The sequence below is a fragment of the Calidris pugnax genome, unplaced genomic scaffold (assembly GCF_001431845.1).
Source record: "Calidris pugnax isolate Ruff unplaced genomic scaffold, ASM143184v1 scaffold111, whole genome shotgun sequence".
Classification (NCBI taxonomy): Eukaryota; Metazoa; Chordata; class Aves; order Charadriiformes; family Scolopacidae; genus Calidris; species Calidris pugnax.
In genome coordinates, this window is record NW_015090872.1 from 1,750,910 (window position 1) to 1,770,130 (window position 19,221).

The 19,221-nt window shown below is 39.6% G+C and overlaps 1 protein-coding gene across 1 annotated transcript in view; it reads right to left on the reverse strand.

Annotated features, from left to right (window-relative positions):
- RSRC1 (arginine/serine-rich coiled-coil 1) overlaps positions 1 to 19,221 on the reverse strand; it is a 187,837-nt gene that overhangs the window by 20,787 nt on the left and 147,829 nt on the right. The window contains exon 7 of the mRNA XM_014945888.1: positions 11,365 to 11,433. Coding sequence (XP_014801374.1) covers positions 11,365 to 11,433 — 69 coding nt within the window. The remainder of the gene's footprint in view (positions 1 to 11,364; positions 11,434 to 19,221) is intronic.

Here is a 19,221-nt window from a genome sequence, read left to right on the forward strand (position 1 = left end):
CTCAAATAGCCATTGTCTACGGGGGGGTCTATTGATCCCCTTTCTGATGATCAGCTTTGTTGAGGAAGAACACGGCCACAGAGAGTGGCCAGTAAAGATGCTGCACTTCATACCTCAGTTCTGCCCTTCACAATTTTCATTTTTATTTGGTTGCTTTCCCTAATCTGCTGCACTATGCCACTGCAACTGCACAAAACTTCACATTTTTATATTATCCTTGGTTCGTTTCTGCTTACTTTTAATTATAAAACGTCAATAAAAAGATTAAACACACATAAAAAAAGATCACAGTGTGTGCCAGATGCTGAAACATCCTCCAGAGACTGGAAGCGCAACACCAGGTGTTTGTGTCAGACTAATGAAGCAACACTGGCACACAAGGGACACAAAGGGTGGAGCTGCACAGACTTACACTTTGCTTAAAATCTGCCATTATGAAGGCAAAGCTGGAACAATTTGAACTTACAGTTTTGATAAGACCGTAAAAAAAAAAAAATCATATATCTATACTAAATATATTATTATCTATACTAAATAATTTGGAGACTTCACAGATTGAATTCAGGTCATTGCCACAAGAATGAACTTCAATAAAATTTACTGAACATAGACTATGACCTAAGGCAATAACTAATGAACTTAAGGGCATCCTAATATATTGCCGTATCATTGAGTAAGGCACTTTAACTTATTACAGCTACACGGCCTGACCTCATGCAATCAAATCTTTTCGTAGCAGATTCAACCTGTGTTTTTAATATCAATTATCAATTACATCAAGGTACACCCTTTTAACTTTTACTAAAGGAAGTAAAACTAAGTAAAAGAGCCGCTTTGCCATCGATAAACTACTGGTTAGACTCTCCATGTGGGAACTCTTGTCCAACAGGTTAAAGATGAGTTAAAAAAAAAAATACAGCTCATAGTTTGGAATTTGTGCAGAATTGATGATTAAGGGATCTTCTAAAAGTTGAGTCCTCCAGGCTTTTTTGTACACACTAACTTCTCTTTTTGACCCCCCCATCTCCCAAAATCCAGGCAGGCTTTAAATCCTCAGCCTACAAAGTACCTGCTTTAGCCGAGGCAGCGGGGTGAACTCATCCTGTTCGCTAAGCAGTGTGGCACAGGAGGTGGAGGGGAGCTCTCCTCACAGCTCCGTCTATCGATGGAGGATTTTTGGTAAGATATTCTGATCTCAGTTTGGTGCCACTGAGAGTTCAATAAGGCAGCACGAGCTTAAAGGATAGCATTAATTGTGTCACGCTGGTAAAATACCAGCCAGCACACATACACAGAAAGCACAGAAGCAAATCTTCTGATGCTTTCAATATCTAATTAAACTGCCTCACTTCGCAAAATAGCATTTTATTCACATTATTTAATAAAAAGGGAGTTATCTGAATTTCTTCTTCTGAGTTTCTACTGAAAGAAGCTGAAACGGTAGAAAAAGAGACTTCTAAATCAAAACTTTAGGTCTGAGACTATGCAATGTATGGGGTTGATTCAGGACAAGGATCCATACTGGTTTAATGGTAACGCCTTAGCCAAACCACAGCCAGACTCTGAGGCACAGAAAATCTGGATTCAAATATTACAGCTCGGGCCCACCACATTTCGTACGTTGTCCACCAATTAGTTAAACCTTTACCATTTCATTTTCTCTACCATTCCTTCATGGCAACCCCTTACCAGTGCTGGCCCTCTGCAGTTTTGAGTTAAATGGAAGAAGAGAGGTGAGAAAATGTTGAGATTCTTTCCAAACTGATCAAAATGACTCCTTAAGTACATGCAAGCTATCTCTCTTTTTAAAATATTTTAAACTAGATTTACATATCTATTTGATATGAAATATAAAGACAGAAGAAAAGATACTTTAAAACTGCCTACGGTGTGCACATATACACTAATTTAACTAAATCCATAAAATATATTGCTTTAAAACTCCACTTAGGCTACAGTGATGCATTATATCAGTTGTGCAAAGCACAATTTTCCTGCTCTGATTGAAATCCTGTTAATCCACATGTTCCCAACCCCCCCTAAAAGGTCAGGCGCGTTCCCTACCAGGACTGCTGTGAGAACCCTTCAGATACAAACCCCATCTTCTTCGGACTTGAAGACTTTAACTTCCTTGCTAATGCCAGGCTAAACCTGCAGCAGAGGTGTCACTAAAGCAGCACGTACATCACAGTAAAATCTGTGAATAACACATCAGAGATTTGTTTCATTTCTCTGTTTAAAGGACAATTGTCACCAAACGCTTTAATGCCTCTCTTGTTTGCATTCCCTCGTTCCTCCTGCCCACGTGGGCTTCATTCCCAAGCCTATTCAAAATGATGTTTTCCAAGCATGTGCCACATGACTTGTTCGTATAAATGGAGCAAATTAAACTGTCTCCACATATATCCTATCACATTTGTAGCCCTGATTTCTCTCCTTAACACGTGGCCAAGACACCGTATTATCTGCCTGCAGAGGTTGACCTCAGGATATTAGATTCTGCCACATAGCTCTCTTGTACTAAACCGAGGGGAAACACTTAATCACCCCTGCCTTTTCAGGAAAAAATCAACTTTAAATTTGCCATGATGAAAAATCAATAAACCAGTAATTGCTTGGCTTATCATTGCGTGGAGGAACAAATTGGGAAGCGAAGCTTAGCGTCCACACAGATTTCAGTGAAACACACAGAGTTTCAGGATCACTAAGCCAGAAAAGGGAAAGGTCTCAGAGTGATAATTAAATCTACTCATGCTGATTTTCTGCCAAATTTATTTCCCCAGAGTATATAAAAATGTTTCACTGCTTACTGGTTAGGCATAACTAATCAATTCAACACTGGGCCAACACACACGAGAAACAGAAAATGCAAATTCCAGGACAAAGGCATCAGGACAATGCCCACCCTCCCATCGATTTACCTACGGATTGATCTCGAAAGAACAAACTGTATTTAGGTGCATTCTGAGAAACTTCTTTTCCTCGTTGTTGGATATAAACCCTTCTGTTGGTGCATCTCCATCGCAGAGGGCACGCTGCTGCGAGTGCAGCATCCCCGGCTCCTCCTCCCCACGCAACCCCAGAGCACGTGCTCCACGACAGGATGTATTTTAAATTGAAAAGTTAAAAATATTACGATGCGTGGTATACTGTGAGAAACGTCCCAAAAATCTCCCAGTAATGCAACCCGACGCATTTGGATTTTTCTCTCGCAGCACATTCGTGTGCTTTATTTCAACTATGGCTGTTGCCCATTTAAAGCTCCTTTGAATTTGGCTTGCCAGGCCCAGAGTGAAAATCAAGTTTGACAGTAAAATCCCCTTAAGATTTTGATGTCATTTTTCAGGCAGTCCCGAATGGAAACGAGTAAACAAAACCAAAGTAGAAAACCCCCTCCACTGAAAATACTCCTGTAAAAGTAGAGCATTTTTTATTAATAGACCTAATTTCATGCAGCAAATTAGCATAGCTCCAATGGAAGTGCAAATGTAATCAAACTGAAAAATTCAAATGAGACGGAGGGACCCTTTTTCTTTTTTTCTTTCTTGCTTTTTTGTCACAAAAAAATCATTTTGCTGTGTGTCCTTCAACTGGCTATAGGGACTATGGTAATTAAAACATTTAAAACAGCACAAGCCCCCAGTCTCTAATCTGGAGCTCAGGTCAGCTGTCTGTAGATTCTAATTTGTCCTCGATTTGTATTCATGACAGGAAAATGCTGCATATTTAACAGCAAACCAGCAGGAGGGGGCATTGGTGGGCTTGGAGGTCAAATAATTTGATTTCCGAGCAGATTACATGTAACATCCAACATCTAATCTCACACCTGATTTGGCAATAAAATTACAATAAAAGTAATGTTAGGACACCACCGCTTTAGGGTGTGTGTAGGGGGGTGAATAACCAGTTTTCACGGGCTGAGGAAACAATTGCTTTATTTGTGCAGTTGGTTTTGCTGGCTGCAGAGAGGATGCTCAACTTCTCCCGAGTAAAGGTTAGAGCAGCGGCGCAGGCGCGTGAACTGGCACAGGCTGACAGCTCACAAATTTCCTTTCCAAGAGTTGTATTTAAAACCACAAAATGGCCAACGTTGGAGAATGTTTAGAATTTTCTGAAGGGAAAATTATTATTTTTTTTATTAAAAAAAGACCCTTTGAAAACAGTTTACAACAATTGACTGATGAATCTGCGGATATTTTAGGCCAACACTCTTGTTCGAAGATGAAAAGACAGACGACAGTTCATCAGGCAACAACTGGCAAAACACAGGGCAACTTTTATAACTGAACATTCCTTACAGGACTTACGCAATTTCATTATTAACGTTTCAACCACAAGGGCTGGGGGTAGCTAGAGGGGAATCACTATGAACAATTATGCACATAATAAAATAACTGTGTGAAATAAAAAAAAAACCAAACCACCAAAATCAAACAGAATTGATTTTTCACTTTTCCCCCCATTGATGCAGTAGAAGCTAATCCAGTGAGAATTTCATGATCAAAAATATACAAAATTGCTATGTAAAAAAAAAAAAAAGATACAAAACCCTAAATCAGTCTAAAGTGTGTGAAATAATGACAGCACTTTTTGTGCAAAGCCTGGGAAAGCTGGGAAGAGGAGAAATAGAAGTGCTTCTCTGTCCACCTGAGTCCCACCTCCAAGCAGCTCTAGGTAAAGCTGCGAATGACAACAGAGCGAATCAAAGAGGGTTCAAAATTGGCTACAGAAGCCGTAGGAGGAAGCCAGAACGAAGACAAATTGCAAAAAGCTCTTTCTGCAAGCAAAAGATGTCAACGGTCCCCAACAGATGGAAGCTGCATGGCTGAGACGGGAAAGGGAACGCACTCCAGCACACACACCATGATGAATGCAAGAAGGATAAAAGCCTTGTTTGTAAACACATATGGGACATAAAACTGGTGTTTTGCATTGTGCAACTTCTCTGTATATCTTGCATGGACTTGGTAAGCTGAAACACTTGATAGACAATTTAATAAGACCATTTATTTTCCAGTGAAAATAAAACATTTTATTCTTAATTGGTAGCTAACTCCTCAGACAAACTGATGAATTTTATTTAACAAGCTTCTCCTCAGGAAACATTTTCTATTCATTTTAGAACAGTATAACATCCTTACAACTTTTTCAAAGACACCACAGGACAGTTTTTATGGTGCTTATTAATAAATTGAAAAGAAGTTTTCCTCCTGCTTTCTCTGTAAATCACCATTGTTTCCAATTCACTAACCAGCCCTTTTTTTCCCCCTTCGCTTTTCCATAGTTGCCCTTTATAATCACTGCAGGCAAAGCAATTGCTAACATATGAGCCACTCACAATGGGATGTAATGAAAAAAACACACATGTATTTTTCAAAACATACGCTGCAAATTTGCAGAAGTGGAGAACCAGTCCCCTCACCCCGACGAGCCCCCGGCCGGAGCCCGGCTCTGCAGCCCCACAGCAAAGCATCTGCTGTGGTTTTAAACATGGTGAGCTCTTCAGTATCACACACACCTTCTCCAAACAGGACAAGTCTGAGCATGAATTAATTCCTCTTAGCATCACAGAGTCCCAAAGTAAACCAAAATAAATAATTAGGACACTTTGATTTTGAATTAAATTCATTACAGCCATGGATTCCAAGGAGGGCAGTTTTCCTGAGTCACCTTTTGTAAGTTAGTCCCAAGTTACCATTGTGAGATGCTTCCCATCACTTGCAAAACTGCTTTAAGTTTCATAGAATCATCGAATGGTTTGGGTTGGGAGGAACCTTTAAAGGCCATCTAGTCCAACCCCCTGCCCTGGGCAGGGACACCTCCCACCAGAGCAGGTTGCTCCAAGCCCCATCCAGCCTGGCCATGAACCCCTCCAGGGATGGGGCAGCCACAGCTTCTCTGGGCAACCTGTTCCAGTGTCTCACCACCCTCACAGTCAAGAATTTCTTCCTAATATCTAGACTAAATCTCCCCTCTTTCAGTTTAAAACCATTCCCCATTGTCCTATTGCTGCACTCCCTGATAAAGAGTCCCTCCCCATCTTTCCTGTAGGCAAACAGATATTATATACCTATATAATAGATATTATTCCGCTAACTCAAAACTTTCAAAATTGCCTTTGAAGCAGTGAGAGCTGAGGGCTTTAAAAGTGTTTTTTCTCAAAGACCAAAAAGGCAACTTGAGGTATTTTGAGATAAACTTATGATATTTTAGAAAGTAGTTTCTCCAGTTCCAAAGAGATGTCACCGCACAGACTCAGAGCTGAATTGAGAGATCTGGACCCTGGGAAAGATACTTTATTTTTTCAGCTGTCTCCCTCTGTAGGTGAATAACATCAGTTCAGACTGCACCTGGGTCAGTGGGTATAATGCAGTTCTGCTGGGGGAAATTAGTCCTGTATGGAGCTCATAACTTCATTTGGGGAGACCTGGTAGAGATCCACAGACCAGAAATGCTCAACATCTACTACAACACTATTCTCAGCACTATTACGGAAAATATATTTCTACATATACCCCTGAAGTGTTACATTCTGAATACAGCACTGTAAATTACACATGGTAAGAGAAACACAGTTTAGTATGGGGGTCATCTAATGGCAACAGGCGTAGGTGACTGTCTTCTAGTCACATACTCATTCCATAGTCAACCCCAGACCAGTCCCTGATGGATGGTTAAATGACTGTCTGTCATATCTTGCTGGCCTTTTTGAATGCATCCTCTGTGCAGGGAGCAGCCCATACAGCACAGCAGCACAGCCAGATGATGGAGAGGTAAACTTTGCTCTGGGTTCACCCCGGCCAGCAGATAAGGACCCACACAACTCCTGCTCACTGTCTCCAGCATGACAGGGGACAGAACAGGCAGAGAAAATTCAAAAAATCCTACCCCAAAATCATGGGTTGAGATAAACACAGTTTGCTAAGTGAAGGAAAGAGGGAAAAAACCCCCAAGTGATGTTCACCTCCTCCCACCAGCAGCCTGATGTCAAGACAGTCTTGGAACAATGGGCACCTTTGAGGAAAAGTCAAATGATTTCTTAGGAAAAAGTTAAGACAAGCAAAAAAAATCTGCAGGAACTTCTACCTCAGCCCTTTCCAAGCACTATGGCAGAAAAGAGGAGCTCTTCCCATTTGCAGTTCATTTAAATGATCAGAAGGGGAATTAAAGATTTTGAGTACCATCTTGCAGACAAGTCAGAAAAGACATCACTTGAACTTTGAGCCATCTGGAGCCATCACAAGACAGAGGCTTCTTCTCCCGCAAGAACACAACCGCACAGGAACCGAAAAACGGTTTATTAATCCGAGTTCCTAGATTTCTAACTCATTTACTAAGAAGATATTCATATAATCTTGCTCCACCTAATCCTCCTAGAAAGCTGTTGAAAGGCTGCGCACAGCAGATGGAAGCTGTTTTGCAGAAGAAGGCGAAACAACCATGTTCAGAGCCCTGATCTTATGAGCGGCCCTTCGCTATTAAGAAAAAAGGGAATTAACATCAGTGAGCCAGTGGATGCTGGGAGAGCAGAGTACTGGGAACACACAGGCATTTTTTTTTTATTTTGCTAGGCTAGATAATTCAGGGTGTTACAAATTTTTACTGGGTTTTATTTTTATATATATAAAATGTACGTTGTGATGCCTTTTTAGTGCAAGGGAATCTTTTTAAAGGCACAGATGGCACTTTAGTGTCTGCCCCTTATGGAACATCATCGTAGATAGATTTCTAAATCAACTCCCAATCTTATTGTATTTATAGAAACCCACTCCACATACTATATCCACAAAACAAATTAGAGCAAGTATATTTTATTTCGCAAGTGTTCTGGACACTGTATTAGGTATGTCACAAAATACTGCAGGAATTGCAATGCTTAGGGCAGCACAGCTCCAAAACACAATTCCAAACTCAGGAATTTTAATTTTATTTTTTTTTTAAAGAGTCCTGGATTCCTGCCCTACAGACTAAAAGACCGCTTTCATACCCAATGGTTTACCTGAAGAGCTGTGCTGGGAGCTTAATAAACTCCTGAAGTAGCTTAAGTAAAGCCCATAGATTTCAAAGGCACGGAGCCACCTGCAGCGCCCGCTCAGCTTGTGGGACAAACAGGGGGAATAAACACTCTGCTTTGAAGCTGCAGTTGTCCATAAACCTCCGCTATCAACTTTTACTTGGGACACTTCTGAATTGTTCCAAATTTAGCTTTAATCTATAACACCACCCATGCCAGGCGTGTGCCCCATGGGCAGCAGGACCCTCCCCAGGCTCTCCTGTGGTCACATCGGCTGGTCCAGTGGTGGCAACGCTCCTTTTGGGGGTACTCCAGGATCCATCTCACGTAGATGGGATGCAGAAGCATCAATGTATCTATTATAATAAGTTCTTGCAGTGTATCCCAGATAATATAATTAGAAAATTAACATAAAAGAAAGTGTTTCCTTCAGATGTAATGATTGCCCAATACTCTTTGAAGTGAAAAAAAGCTTAGCATCCATTTCACTGGTTTTTAAACATCATTAAACTAAAAGTTTATTAAATGTGAACACCTCCAACCTCTTTCAAACAGAGGAAGAAATGCAGTTGATTAGCTGAAATTTTTCAAAGATAATTACACTATATTTTTCTTTTTTTGTCAAGCACAGCAGGGGCTTCAGGTACACTACACTCAGTAAGATCGGAACATTATACCTAAAACTGCACAGGGCCAGCAGCAATGACTTTGTCAGGAACTAAATAAGCCTGTAATTACCAGGAACTTGGTATGAGTGAAAGTTGACTGCCAAATTAACCAGTCCTCTAAAGCTGAGCCTAATGGGTGGACAGTGGTTAGCACCCAATAAAGCATTATCTCATGAAGCCTATAGAAGAGCGCTAGAACAGGATTAAATTTCATCCACTGTTAGGAATACAAAATTGGGGTTTTTTTTCAAGCAGTCAGTACATATTCATTTCTTTGGATTAACCTTATAATGCAGAACTATTTTCTGTAAATGAAAAACAATAAACCAAACAACCAAAACCTAAACACAGATGAAGGGAATCAATCGCATGAATTTTTAATAAAGATTACGTTAGAGTTTTGCAATAAATACTTAGCATACTTCACCGCAGGTCCCACAGTTTGGAGTGTATTAAAGATATCTAAATCTTAAAAAAAAAACAGGGCGTGGGAAATCATGTAAAGATGTATAAATTCTGTAGGGCAGCAACCAGCCAAATCAGACCTGCAAAGTATACTTAATTTTCTCATTCACACATTAGGATTTACAGAAACTTGTTTGTATCTGAAGTACAAATAAGCCTTAAATTACCTTCAGAAATCACTGAGGCTGGAATTCCAGCTCAAGGAAAAATGGGTAAGGAAAAAAATCAGAGAAATTTGATTGTAACCAAAGAAACAGCACCTGAAGTCAGCACCTAAGAAGAGATAACAACATCGAGACCAGTAGGACGAATTTTCCTAATTCAAGAATCTTGCTAATGACCTGTTCCAAAATCAAACAAGTATGTAAAAGATCTCCATAACATTCAGAGCTTTTGGAGTCCTAAAAGACTGCAGCAGCTCAGACCGAGGTATGGAATGGGAATTCAGGGAAAGAAATGCAAGGAGAGATTAGCTGTTTGAAACTGCTTGGTCGTTAGGAAGGATTCCTGGAAAATAAGAGTGTCAAAGCAGGATAAGGAGGAATCTTGTCATCAGGAAACTGGTGGGATTCTTAAATAGAAGGTAGTGTAGTGGGGGTTAAACACAGCATGTGCGGAAGGACAATCAGGCTCTGGTGGCTGGATGGTAGAGATGAGAAGAGATGAAGGCACGACAGACGCAAAATTAAGTTCCTATCTTTACCTTGAAGATCAACTTGTTGTGCTCAGAGATAGGAAAAGAGAGAGCAGACACAAGCAGACTTTCCAGTAAGGTTAAAGAGACTGGAAAAAAGATGATGCTTTTGAAAATGTGGAGGAGAGGGCATAGTAAAATTGTAAAGATAGCTACCATCCCCTTTAGGTGTTTTCTTCCATTTGACACGTACTCAAACAACCTACTACCTCTTGTTTCGCATGACTTTTCCTGTTTTGGTTTAGCCCAATGATTTTATCCTCATATCACACTGGGAATTAAAACTATCTCAGTCTCTTAACTTCTTCTTAAATCTGAAGCTGTCCTAAACAGCCTTACTTCATATAACTCTCCTCCATATACGATGTCCTGACCCTAACAAAAATATTTGGGCACGAGACTTTTCATAGTAAATGAATTCATCAAAAAGCCAGCCCAGAAAAATATATATTATTTTATATACATATAACATCAACATAACATCACCTCATCTTATAACTCAAACATAACATCATCTTCAAACCTCGGTCTTTTTTATTGGGTGGATAAAATACTGAGCGACCATCCACACAATCCCAGGCAGACCAGGGGCACAGGGCAGGGAGAATCAGGAACACATTTACACTGAGACTGTTCAGTGTATTAAATAACAGTTTACAACCTGAAACCTATCATCACTTAAGTCAAATATGCTGAAGAGAAAGTTCACTTTAGTGACTAAGGTGTGACAACATGTATTTCCAGAGTAAACCACTGCAAGGAAGTGAAGTCCTTCACTATATTTTCTTGCGCTTAAGTCAACGTAAAAAATAATAGATGTCGCAGAGCACTAAATGATTCATTTTAATTTGAACAACTGAGCTATTTTCTCTGAGACAGGGATGTCTATCACGGCTGAAGCGAGAAACTTTGAGGCTCCATGGATTGTTTGCATTGGCTCCCTCACGTTGTTGAAAATGTCTCTTCCCATTACTCACCGACACACCAGGAAAATACATTTGTTTCAATTATCCAGGCATTATGCATTAACTTCCCACCTACTGTATTGCAAAGGAAAACTGCTCAGATCCCGCCAGCTTGCAGTGCACCAAATTTCATCGAGAAACAGATTAGCTCACTTTGTGACATCACACAGACCACATACACAGCCAAATTAACTGCTGCACTTTCCGTTTTAATCAAGCAAAAAATCCAGCACACAAAACAGTGGTATCGGCTGGTCATAAGGTTCTAAACATATAACTTTGCCCCAAATTATTAGGTTGCTTTAATGACAGCTAAAATATATTTTAAAATCTGGGTGAAATTTCTGGTGCTTTTAGCAGTTTTTGCTAACCTTTCTGGCCAGCAGCAGAAAGCTGCGGTGACCCAGACTGGCCATTTCGGTTTCAGATGCCCTTGTAAGAAAATAATGCAGCTCCACTGGAACTTGGTCCCTTCAAAATAATAATTTCTGACTTAAAGGATTTTAATTTGCTAAAAAAATTTTAAATTTAAAAATTAAAATTAAAAGAATGCATTACCTTCTTCCTTCCTTTTCTTTGCCTCTTCTTCACTTCTCTCTTTCGCCTTCAATGCTTCATCTGCTTTAGCTGAAAAGACAAGAAATACAACAACAAATGTTATAATTAGTTAATTTCTCTAGCCTAACAACATTTCCTGGGGTTTAAACCCAATGTGAGATCCCTTCTTGTAGGTTCCACAATGCAGTCAATGTGCACGAAAGAACAGAATTTGGTTCTTGATGTATTTTCTTTAAAGATATTACTAGAGTTAAGCAAGCAGCATAAATATTATTATGGAGGGTAATTTTTGTATGCAGAATTAGTTCAGTACAAATCTTTGCCTTCATTTTTTGTTAAGTATAACTTTTAAGATTTTCTTCTCTTAAATACAAATCTCCCCACCCTACTTGCCCCTAAATCAAACAATAAAGAAACAAATGCAGTGCATTTAAAAAAAGATTTGCTACCATAGTGAGTAATCCATAAGACCTCTTTTGAGGATATAACAGAAACAAAACAATATTTTCAGGGATGCAGAGTTGCAGATAGCATTTAAAGTAGGAGTCAAATGCCTATTACTTAGTATTAAATTAGGTAGTATACAATTTTCTCTTCACTGCAAATCACCGCAGCAGTACTTTATTCATGTTATGACAGTATTCTTTAAAAAGAATCTTTTCCCTCTAGAAACCTCTTCCCTTATTACTTAATTATCTACTAGTTGCTCAACTGCAGGGGTTTTCAAACACTTTACTACAGATGTTAAAGAAGATTAAAAATATACAGCACAGTAACAAGGGACTATCAATATACTCTGTAAATTAATTAAATTTCTGTTCTAGCACATCATTTATTCCAAAGCATTAATGTCTCAAAGGAGCCATTCTCTTTTATTGCCATCTCACTGCCTGATGAGTGAACTAAGTGAGAATAAGTCCCTAATAGCATTATACTTGATGAAATATTAAGTTTTAAGAAGTATCACCATGTCAAAAGGAAAAGAAGCAAAGAGAAGCAGAATTTAGAATTTAAACCAGGCCTTCTTATGTAATAAAATCACTGTAACCTGTGGCACAAATAGCAAATGCTTATTCAATTTTGCAAATCCTTAGTCCTTCCACCTACTGAATCAACCAATAATTTATGAAAAGAAAATTCAGTTTCAGAGTGGTTCAAGGGGTCTTTCTGACTCTGGTGTCTTTTTGCAGCCAGTAGCTACACCTTCTTAAAATATACAACTTAAACAGCTGTGTTACAAAATGATAGAAGTAATTATATAGACATCTGTTTCCATTTACATGCTTTTATACATATTTAGACTACATTTAAAGTCATGAAATATTAAAACTTTTCTGCCAGTGAAGATCATTACAAGAATCTATTAAATTAGATAATGTAAACAAACTGCTAGTAACTCTAAAGACTTTTACTTCATTTACACTTTATTCTCCCTAGTAAAAGGACAAGGATAATAGAAATTCCATTTAAATTCAATTTTGGTTATATGTGTAATTGTAGATATACCCCTTGAGTCATGTAAAATGCTCAGCTTATGTTTCTTTCAAATTATCCCGCTCAGATTCACATTCTACTCCTTACAACTGTCTTCAATATGTATTAGCAGAGCTCATTAGGCTGGAATTTAATAATGCAAACATCAGGTGGATTTCAAGAACCTCCATTATCAACACAAGATGGATTGCTTATATAGCTCTTGGGCCAACTGGGCACAATTTAGATTCAATAAACTACCATGCCTAAATTTGATTTATCTATTCCGCTATGCTACTTTGTTCTTCCTCACCAATTTGTTGCTGCACAGGAACAATTCATTGGATATCTCAATGGTTATCCGAGGCAAAAAAAAAATAATTAAAGCACACATGAAAGATGTTGCTGGTCTGTGACTAAATTTCTATTTTGTATTTGTTAACTTTAAATTGCTAATTTCCAACCCGTGTAACTATAGTTAAAACTTCTGCTAGCAGAAACAGAGCTGTCCTTTCAAGCCCTGGTTAATTATATAGACAATGTAGCAATTTAGGAAGTATCATGAGGACAATTCTCCACACAAAACTGCTCATTAACAACAGTTTAACTTGCCCCATAAATCTACAGAGCAGTAAGTCTCTGAGGCTATAGGGCACCGTCCATTACGGCCAAGAGAAGTCACTGAAGCCATGTGGTGCTTTAAGAATTCAATGCTAACAAAACTCTTAAAATATTTTAAGTTTTCCATCATTTTTCACTGGCAAAGCGTCATTAAAACCTGAGATTTATTTTGATCAAACCAAGTTCCAATTAAACAACATTAGAAGATCCTTACATCTCATTCTAAAACGTTAACACACCCTCTCTGTTCTGCAGGCTACTATGCCCTTACCTCGTATTTTAGGGTGTGCAAGACCACAGACAGCCCATGTTGGCCACTTAAAAGCACTTAAAAGCCCTGATATTTGGAAGAGAACTCAATTCTCCTGCACTGCACTTTCCTTAGGCCAGAGGAGGACAGACAACTGCTTATCACCCCCAGCAGATCAAAGAAGTCACTTCAGCAAAAGTCTGGTTTTAATTGATCCAGGTAGCTAGAGTGCTGAGATTGCTTCTGAACCTGGGCTTCCTGCATGGATAAACAGCTAGCATGACAAAAGCCTGACTGCTTACAAAGCTTTCTAAAATATAAAATAAATAAATAAAGAGGTGCTCAAGCTTGCAGCATTTAAGAGCTCATCCAACCCCAGATAAAATTACAATTCTATTGATTTTTTTTTTTTTTCCTGAAGGATGGGAAAATGGCACACAGAAGATGTTTAAGATGTTTACCTACAGTGAAATAATGAAGTTCTGAGATGCAGGTATTTGCTAGTAGCTACTGGTCTATGAATACAAGTATAAGAAGATGAAAGAGAATTTTAGTCATTTCCAGGTGTGCACGATAGAAGTGCATGTTCCACTGGAATCAACGGCTCACTGTGTTGGATGCAGCACAAAGGAAGAAGAAATAAATCCTATCTTTGCAGTGAGAATAAACTATGAGCAAAGAGTACGGGCATGCTACTCACACAAATAAACACAATGCAGAAGTGGAACAATATTGTTACAACAAAGGCACTAACATTTAATTAAAACTAAGCTACATTAAGTACCTTCTCTGTCATTAAAAAAAAACCCACAAACTAAACTCAAAACACCCTTCATGTTTCCATATGCACTAATATCCTAAATCTGAATATGCTAATATGGTTTGAAACTCTTTGATCCGCTTCGTTTCACCTGCTTTCCAAACCCAATAACCATGTAATTGAAGGGGCTCAAACCCAAACTGGCAACCCCACCCTGTTGGGAAGGAGCAGGGATTGGGGATGTTGGGGAGCGGTGGAGGATGCTGGCAGTCCGAGAGGAGAGATCCCTAATGGAAATGCAGGTCGCCTGCCAGCCCTGCAACTTCGGTTCCTGTTGAGGAGTAATTATTATGGACAGATCAACAACTGCGGATCAATGAAGGGTAGGTAATTCCCCTGGGATGGGAGGAACGAACCAGGTCCACTTCTTTGCCCGGTTTAACCCGTTCAATTCAGACCTGCGATACCAGGCTTACACTGAAAAGTGATGAAAAAAGAAAAGAAAAGGGAAAGAAGCGGATGATTTTGCATACTTTCCAGTTTGGGAGAGAGTAGGTGTTTCCCTGTCTCTTTGATATTATCTGTAGGCTGACTGTAAAATTTTGGACATGAAATGAGATCTCAGTGGTTAAATATGAGAACAAAGAACAGCCATTTGGGAGCTGTAGAGAAACGCTGGTGTAAATCAGCATAGTTTTACCAACTTCATCCCGTGAATTATCCCAAACCCTGTGCTGCTGACGGTTTGCAGGGAGTTTCAGGTTGATGCAGACACTCTGCCAGCCAAGCAGACTCTACCTGCTTATGACCAAACATTCACTCATGCAGAAATTCAGGTTCTTGTCCATGCAGACTTCATATACTTACCTAGATTTTCCCCTGTAATTCTTTCTTTTTAACTAATTCAATTAATTCAGTCCTCTTCCCTCTAAATTCCTACTCCTTTACAGAAAAGAAAGCCTCCCAAGAAATACTGTCACTTAAGAAACTTGATAAAAGTATTTTAAGAACTACAAGCATTTTATCATCTATGTCCCTCCTAAATTGTATGAGATCTTTTCTGTTCTTCTATAACTTGCTCATTTTTCAGTGAAAAACAAAATGAATGAAAGGGTAGAAAGAAAAGAATGACCAATCTCGTGGGTTTTGAAAAATATTTCAAGCTCAAAACGTTAAAGATGATCTTATTTCCTTACCAACATATTATGACTTGTGTATTTGAGATTTAACAGTTGCACCACTACTTGGTGCCTTCTCTCTTCCAAAGACCCATCTCAAGGAATTATCTAATTTGTGTGCTTCATTCAAAGCCTACTCAAATCAACCATGCTGCCCTCATAACTATTTCACTCACAGTTTGCATAAACAGTTAGTCAAATAGTCACATTGATGATAATTGATAATGAGAAAATGAAAATACCCTGTGTGGCTCTTCCTTACAGTGACAGAGCATGGGAGACTCCCAGGTGCCCAGGAAGCCCCAGAAGAACCTGAGGTTCAATTACAATTTTGTTTAATACCAAGTTCCATCATACCCTACAGGGTTTTGAAGAAGTGGCTTGTTCAGCCAACTAAAATTAAGGTCATCCCCACAAATAACAGATGCATTAAAGCCAGACAAAAATTTCTCTAATCAAAAGGCCTCGGTACTATGATTAAAGAAAAAAGATTGTCACCAACGAGCCTGACAATTTTCAAGGTGGAGTGAAAAACAACCTTTATGAATAGGAGCAAAAGTACTTTTTCTATTTCTTTTCAAAATTGAAATGATCATGCTTATACAACAAAAAGGAGATAATTTATTTTAAAATGTCCATCTTAATGACACCACACGAAGCAAAAACAAAATACCAAAATTTGGTGAAATGCAAATTAACGTATTTATACAATTTGAACAAGTTCCCAAGTACAACACATGTACCTTCCACCAAACTCTTAAATCCTAACAATACCCTTGGGCTTCTTTCCATCCACTGCATCCAGTATACTCTAAATAATTTCAGAACCTCCACTTTCAAACAGTTTTACTCAAACAGCTGTTGTCACGCTCCAACATGAAGCATGGGCAGGGTGCCTCAAGCCATCACAGGGACAACTGTAGGAATGTGACACTGTTTATTTCACTAAGGCAGAAAGACAGACGTGTTATTAGATGAAATGTTAGTGTGGAAATGATCAGCACTGTCCTAGAATGGCAACATGCATATTTTAAATGGCGACACAGTATTTCCAGTGGCAGACTGTCCAGGATGGTAACATTGACAGGGTTCTGGCTATTTGAACTCCTGAAGTTCAGCCAAACCAGAGAGGAACCAGCACAGTGTGGTACTAAAGCATCTCATCCCCAGCACGTGATGCCCCAGGATGGCCTTTCAACGTGAGCAAACAGGTACAGCGACCTGCTCACGTGGTGGGTGAACACAGCATGGATGGACCTTGGGCATGGAGTAGATCTTCCTTGTATGAAGAACTGTAACATATGCTTGCACTTGCTTGTGCTGCATCCTTGAGCACAGCAAGAGAGCAAGGTGAAGGTAGTTAAGGTCTCAAAATGTCCTATATGCAAGCAGTAACCAAGAGAAAAAAGTTAGTGTTATTGAGGAGGTGCATCATGTGCACGTGGAAGACCCAGGCAGAAGCAGAAGCAGACTGGTGCCTGAGCAACCCTGTATTTTTAGAACCAAGTAATTCAACTCCTCTTTTCACAAGGTTTCCCAGCAGGGCTCTGCTGGAATCCCTAAAAGCACTGCTCTAACAACAGTCTGCATCTAGCAAATACTTTAAATGGTTAAAACTACAGTGTGTGCAAACACGGCTTCAAGTTTTATCTTTGCCTAATGCTACATACTGAAATAAAAAAAACCCTAAAGTGTCTCAAAATGCATTGCTCATTACTGGACAAAAATACTTTTAACCATACTGTTAAACTATAACTGGTTGATTCTACTAACTATACATTTTCTTTGCTTGTCACTTAGCCTTGATAATACTTTTAACTTTCTAATTAGTTCATGTGGCAATAGGAGGCAACGGCCACCTTTAGCTTACCACGAAGATGTATAAAAACATGCTGCAAAAATCAATAGATTCTGCATTAAAATATGCTGTCTTACTGCATGACATTATGCTAACAGGAAACGTTGGAACAATCTCTTTGGAGACTACATCTGATAGAAGAAAAAAAGAAAGAAGCTTTTCCAGGAAAAAAAAAAAAAAAGAAAGAGAGAAAACACAAATGGTCTTTGCAAATAAATCATCTTCTAAATAGCATAAACGACGCGCATCAGCCTGTCTCCACTTAAGAGCTGCTAAAACTAGTGGTATGGTCTTCGCAAATAAATCATCTTCTAAATAGCATAAACGACGCGCATCAGCCTGTCTCCACTTAAGAGCTGCTAAAACTAGTGGTTTTCAATGCTTTTGTAAAGACTCAATGTATGGATATCATCATTAATGCTACACTTAGTTCTATAAGAAACATGTTTCCCAAGCCACAGAGACAAGACAAAGTTCTGCAACATATGTATAACATTATTTGCTCTTAATTATTCAGCATGAGAAAAATGGAAAATTAACAGCAACAAAAAATGAACTTCAATTTAAAATTGCAGCAGATTCTCTTCATGTATTTTGCAATACAGCGAGAGATTATGTTTTTCCCCAGGCTTTCACTATCCATTTCTCATCTGTAGATAACCACAGTGTTCAGCTGTGTTAATATTTTTATACAAGTGAATACGGACCTGTTCTGCTCGAGAAGTTTCTGGGCCTACGCTGGCCCAGTGGCCTCTGTGTGTGGGTACCAAGTACTCTGACCTACCTGGAGGAAGCAGAGGAGCAGCTGAGCCCCACACTAAAAGGGAAAACCCTGATGGCAGCTGGGGTGGGACAGGGACCCACCTTCCCTCGGCTATGAATCACAGAATCACAGAATCTTCTAGGTTGGAAGGGACCTTAAAGATCATCTTGTCCAACCGTCAACCTAACTTTGACAAAAATAGACACCCACACAACAAACAAGGAGCATCATCACTAAACCACACCTCCCAGCACTACATCAACCCGTCTTTTGAACACCTCCAGGGATGGTGCCTCAACCACCTCCCTGGGCAGCCCATTCCAATGCCTGATAACCCTTTCAGTGAAAAAATTTTTCCTAATGAGTGCCTCCCATGCTGCTCCCAGAGAGCAGGATGAGCTGTGCCACCTTCTGGGTTCATTAACAAGGCAGGTGAGCAACATTCAATGTTCCCAGCCGAAGTCCATTTGAGGTATTTATATTATAAAGCAATTTGAATTACTTTTCATGGAATCGCAGAATAGTTTTGCTTGGAAGGGACCATAAAGGTCATCTAGTTCCAACCCCCCTGCCCTAGGCAGGGACACCTTCCACTAGACCAGGTCACTCAAAGCCCCATCCAGCCTGGCCTTGAACACCTCCAGGGATGGGGCAGCCACAGCTTCTCTGGGCAACCTGGGACAGTGACTCTCCGCCCCAGGTTGTCAAGAATTTCTTCCTAGTATCTGATCTCAATCTCCCTCTTTCAGATTAAAACTGTTCCCCCTCATCCTATGGCTCCACTCCCTGATCAGGAGTCCCTCCCCCTCTCTCCTGTAGCCCCTTTAGGGACTGGAAGGGGCTCTAAGGTCTCCCCGGAGCCTTCTCTTCTCCAGGCTGAACAACCCCAACTCTCTCACAGCCTGTCCCCAACGTAAATCAGATTGTTTGGGAGCAAGATACAGTGCTGGAGTT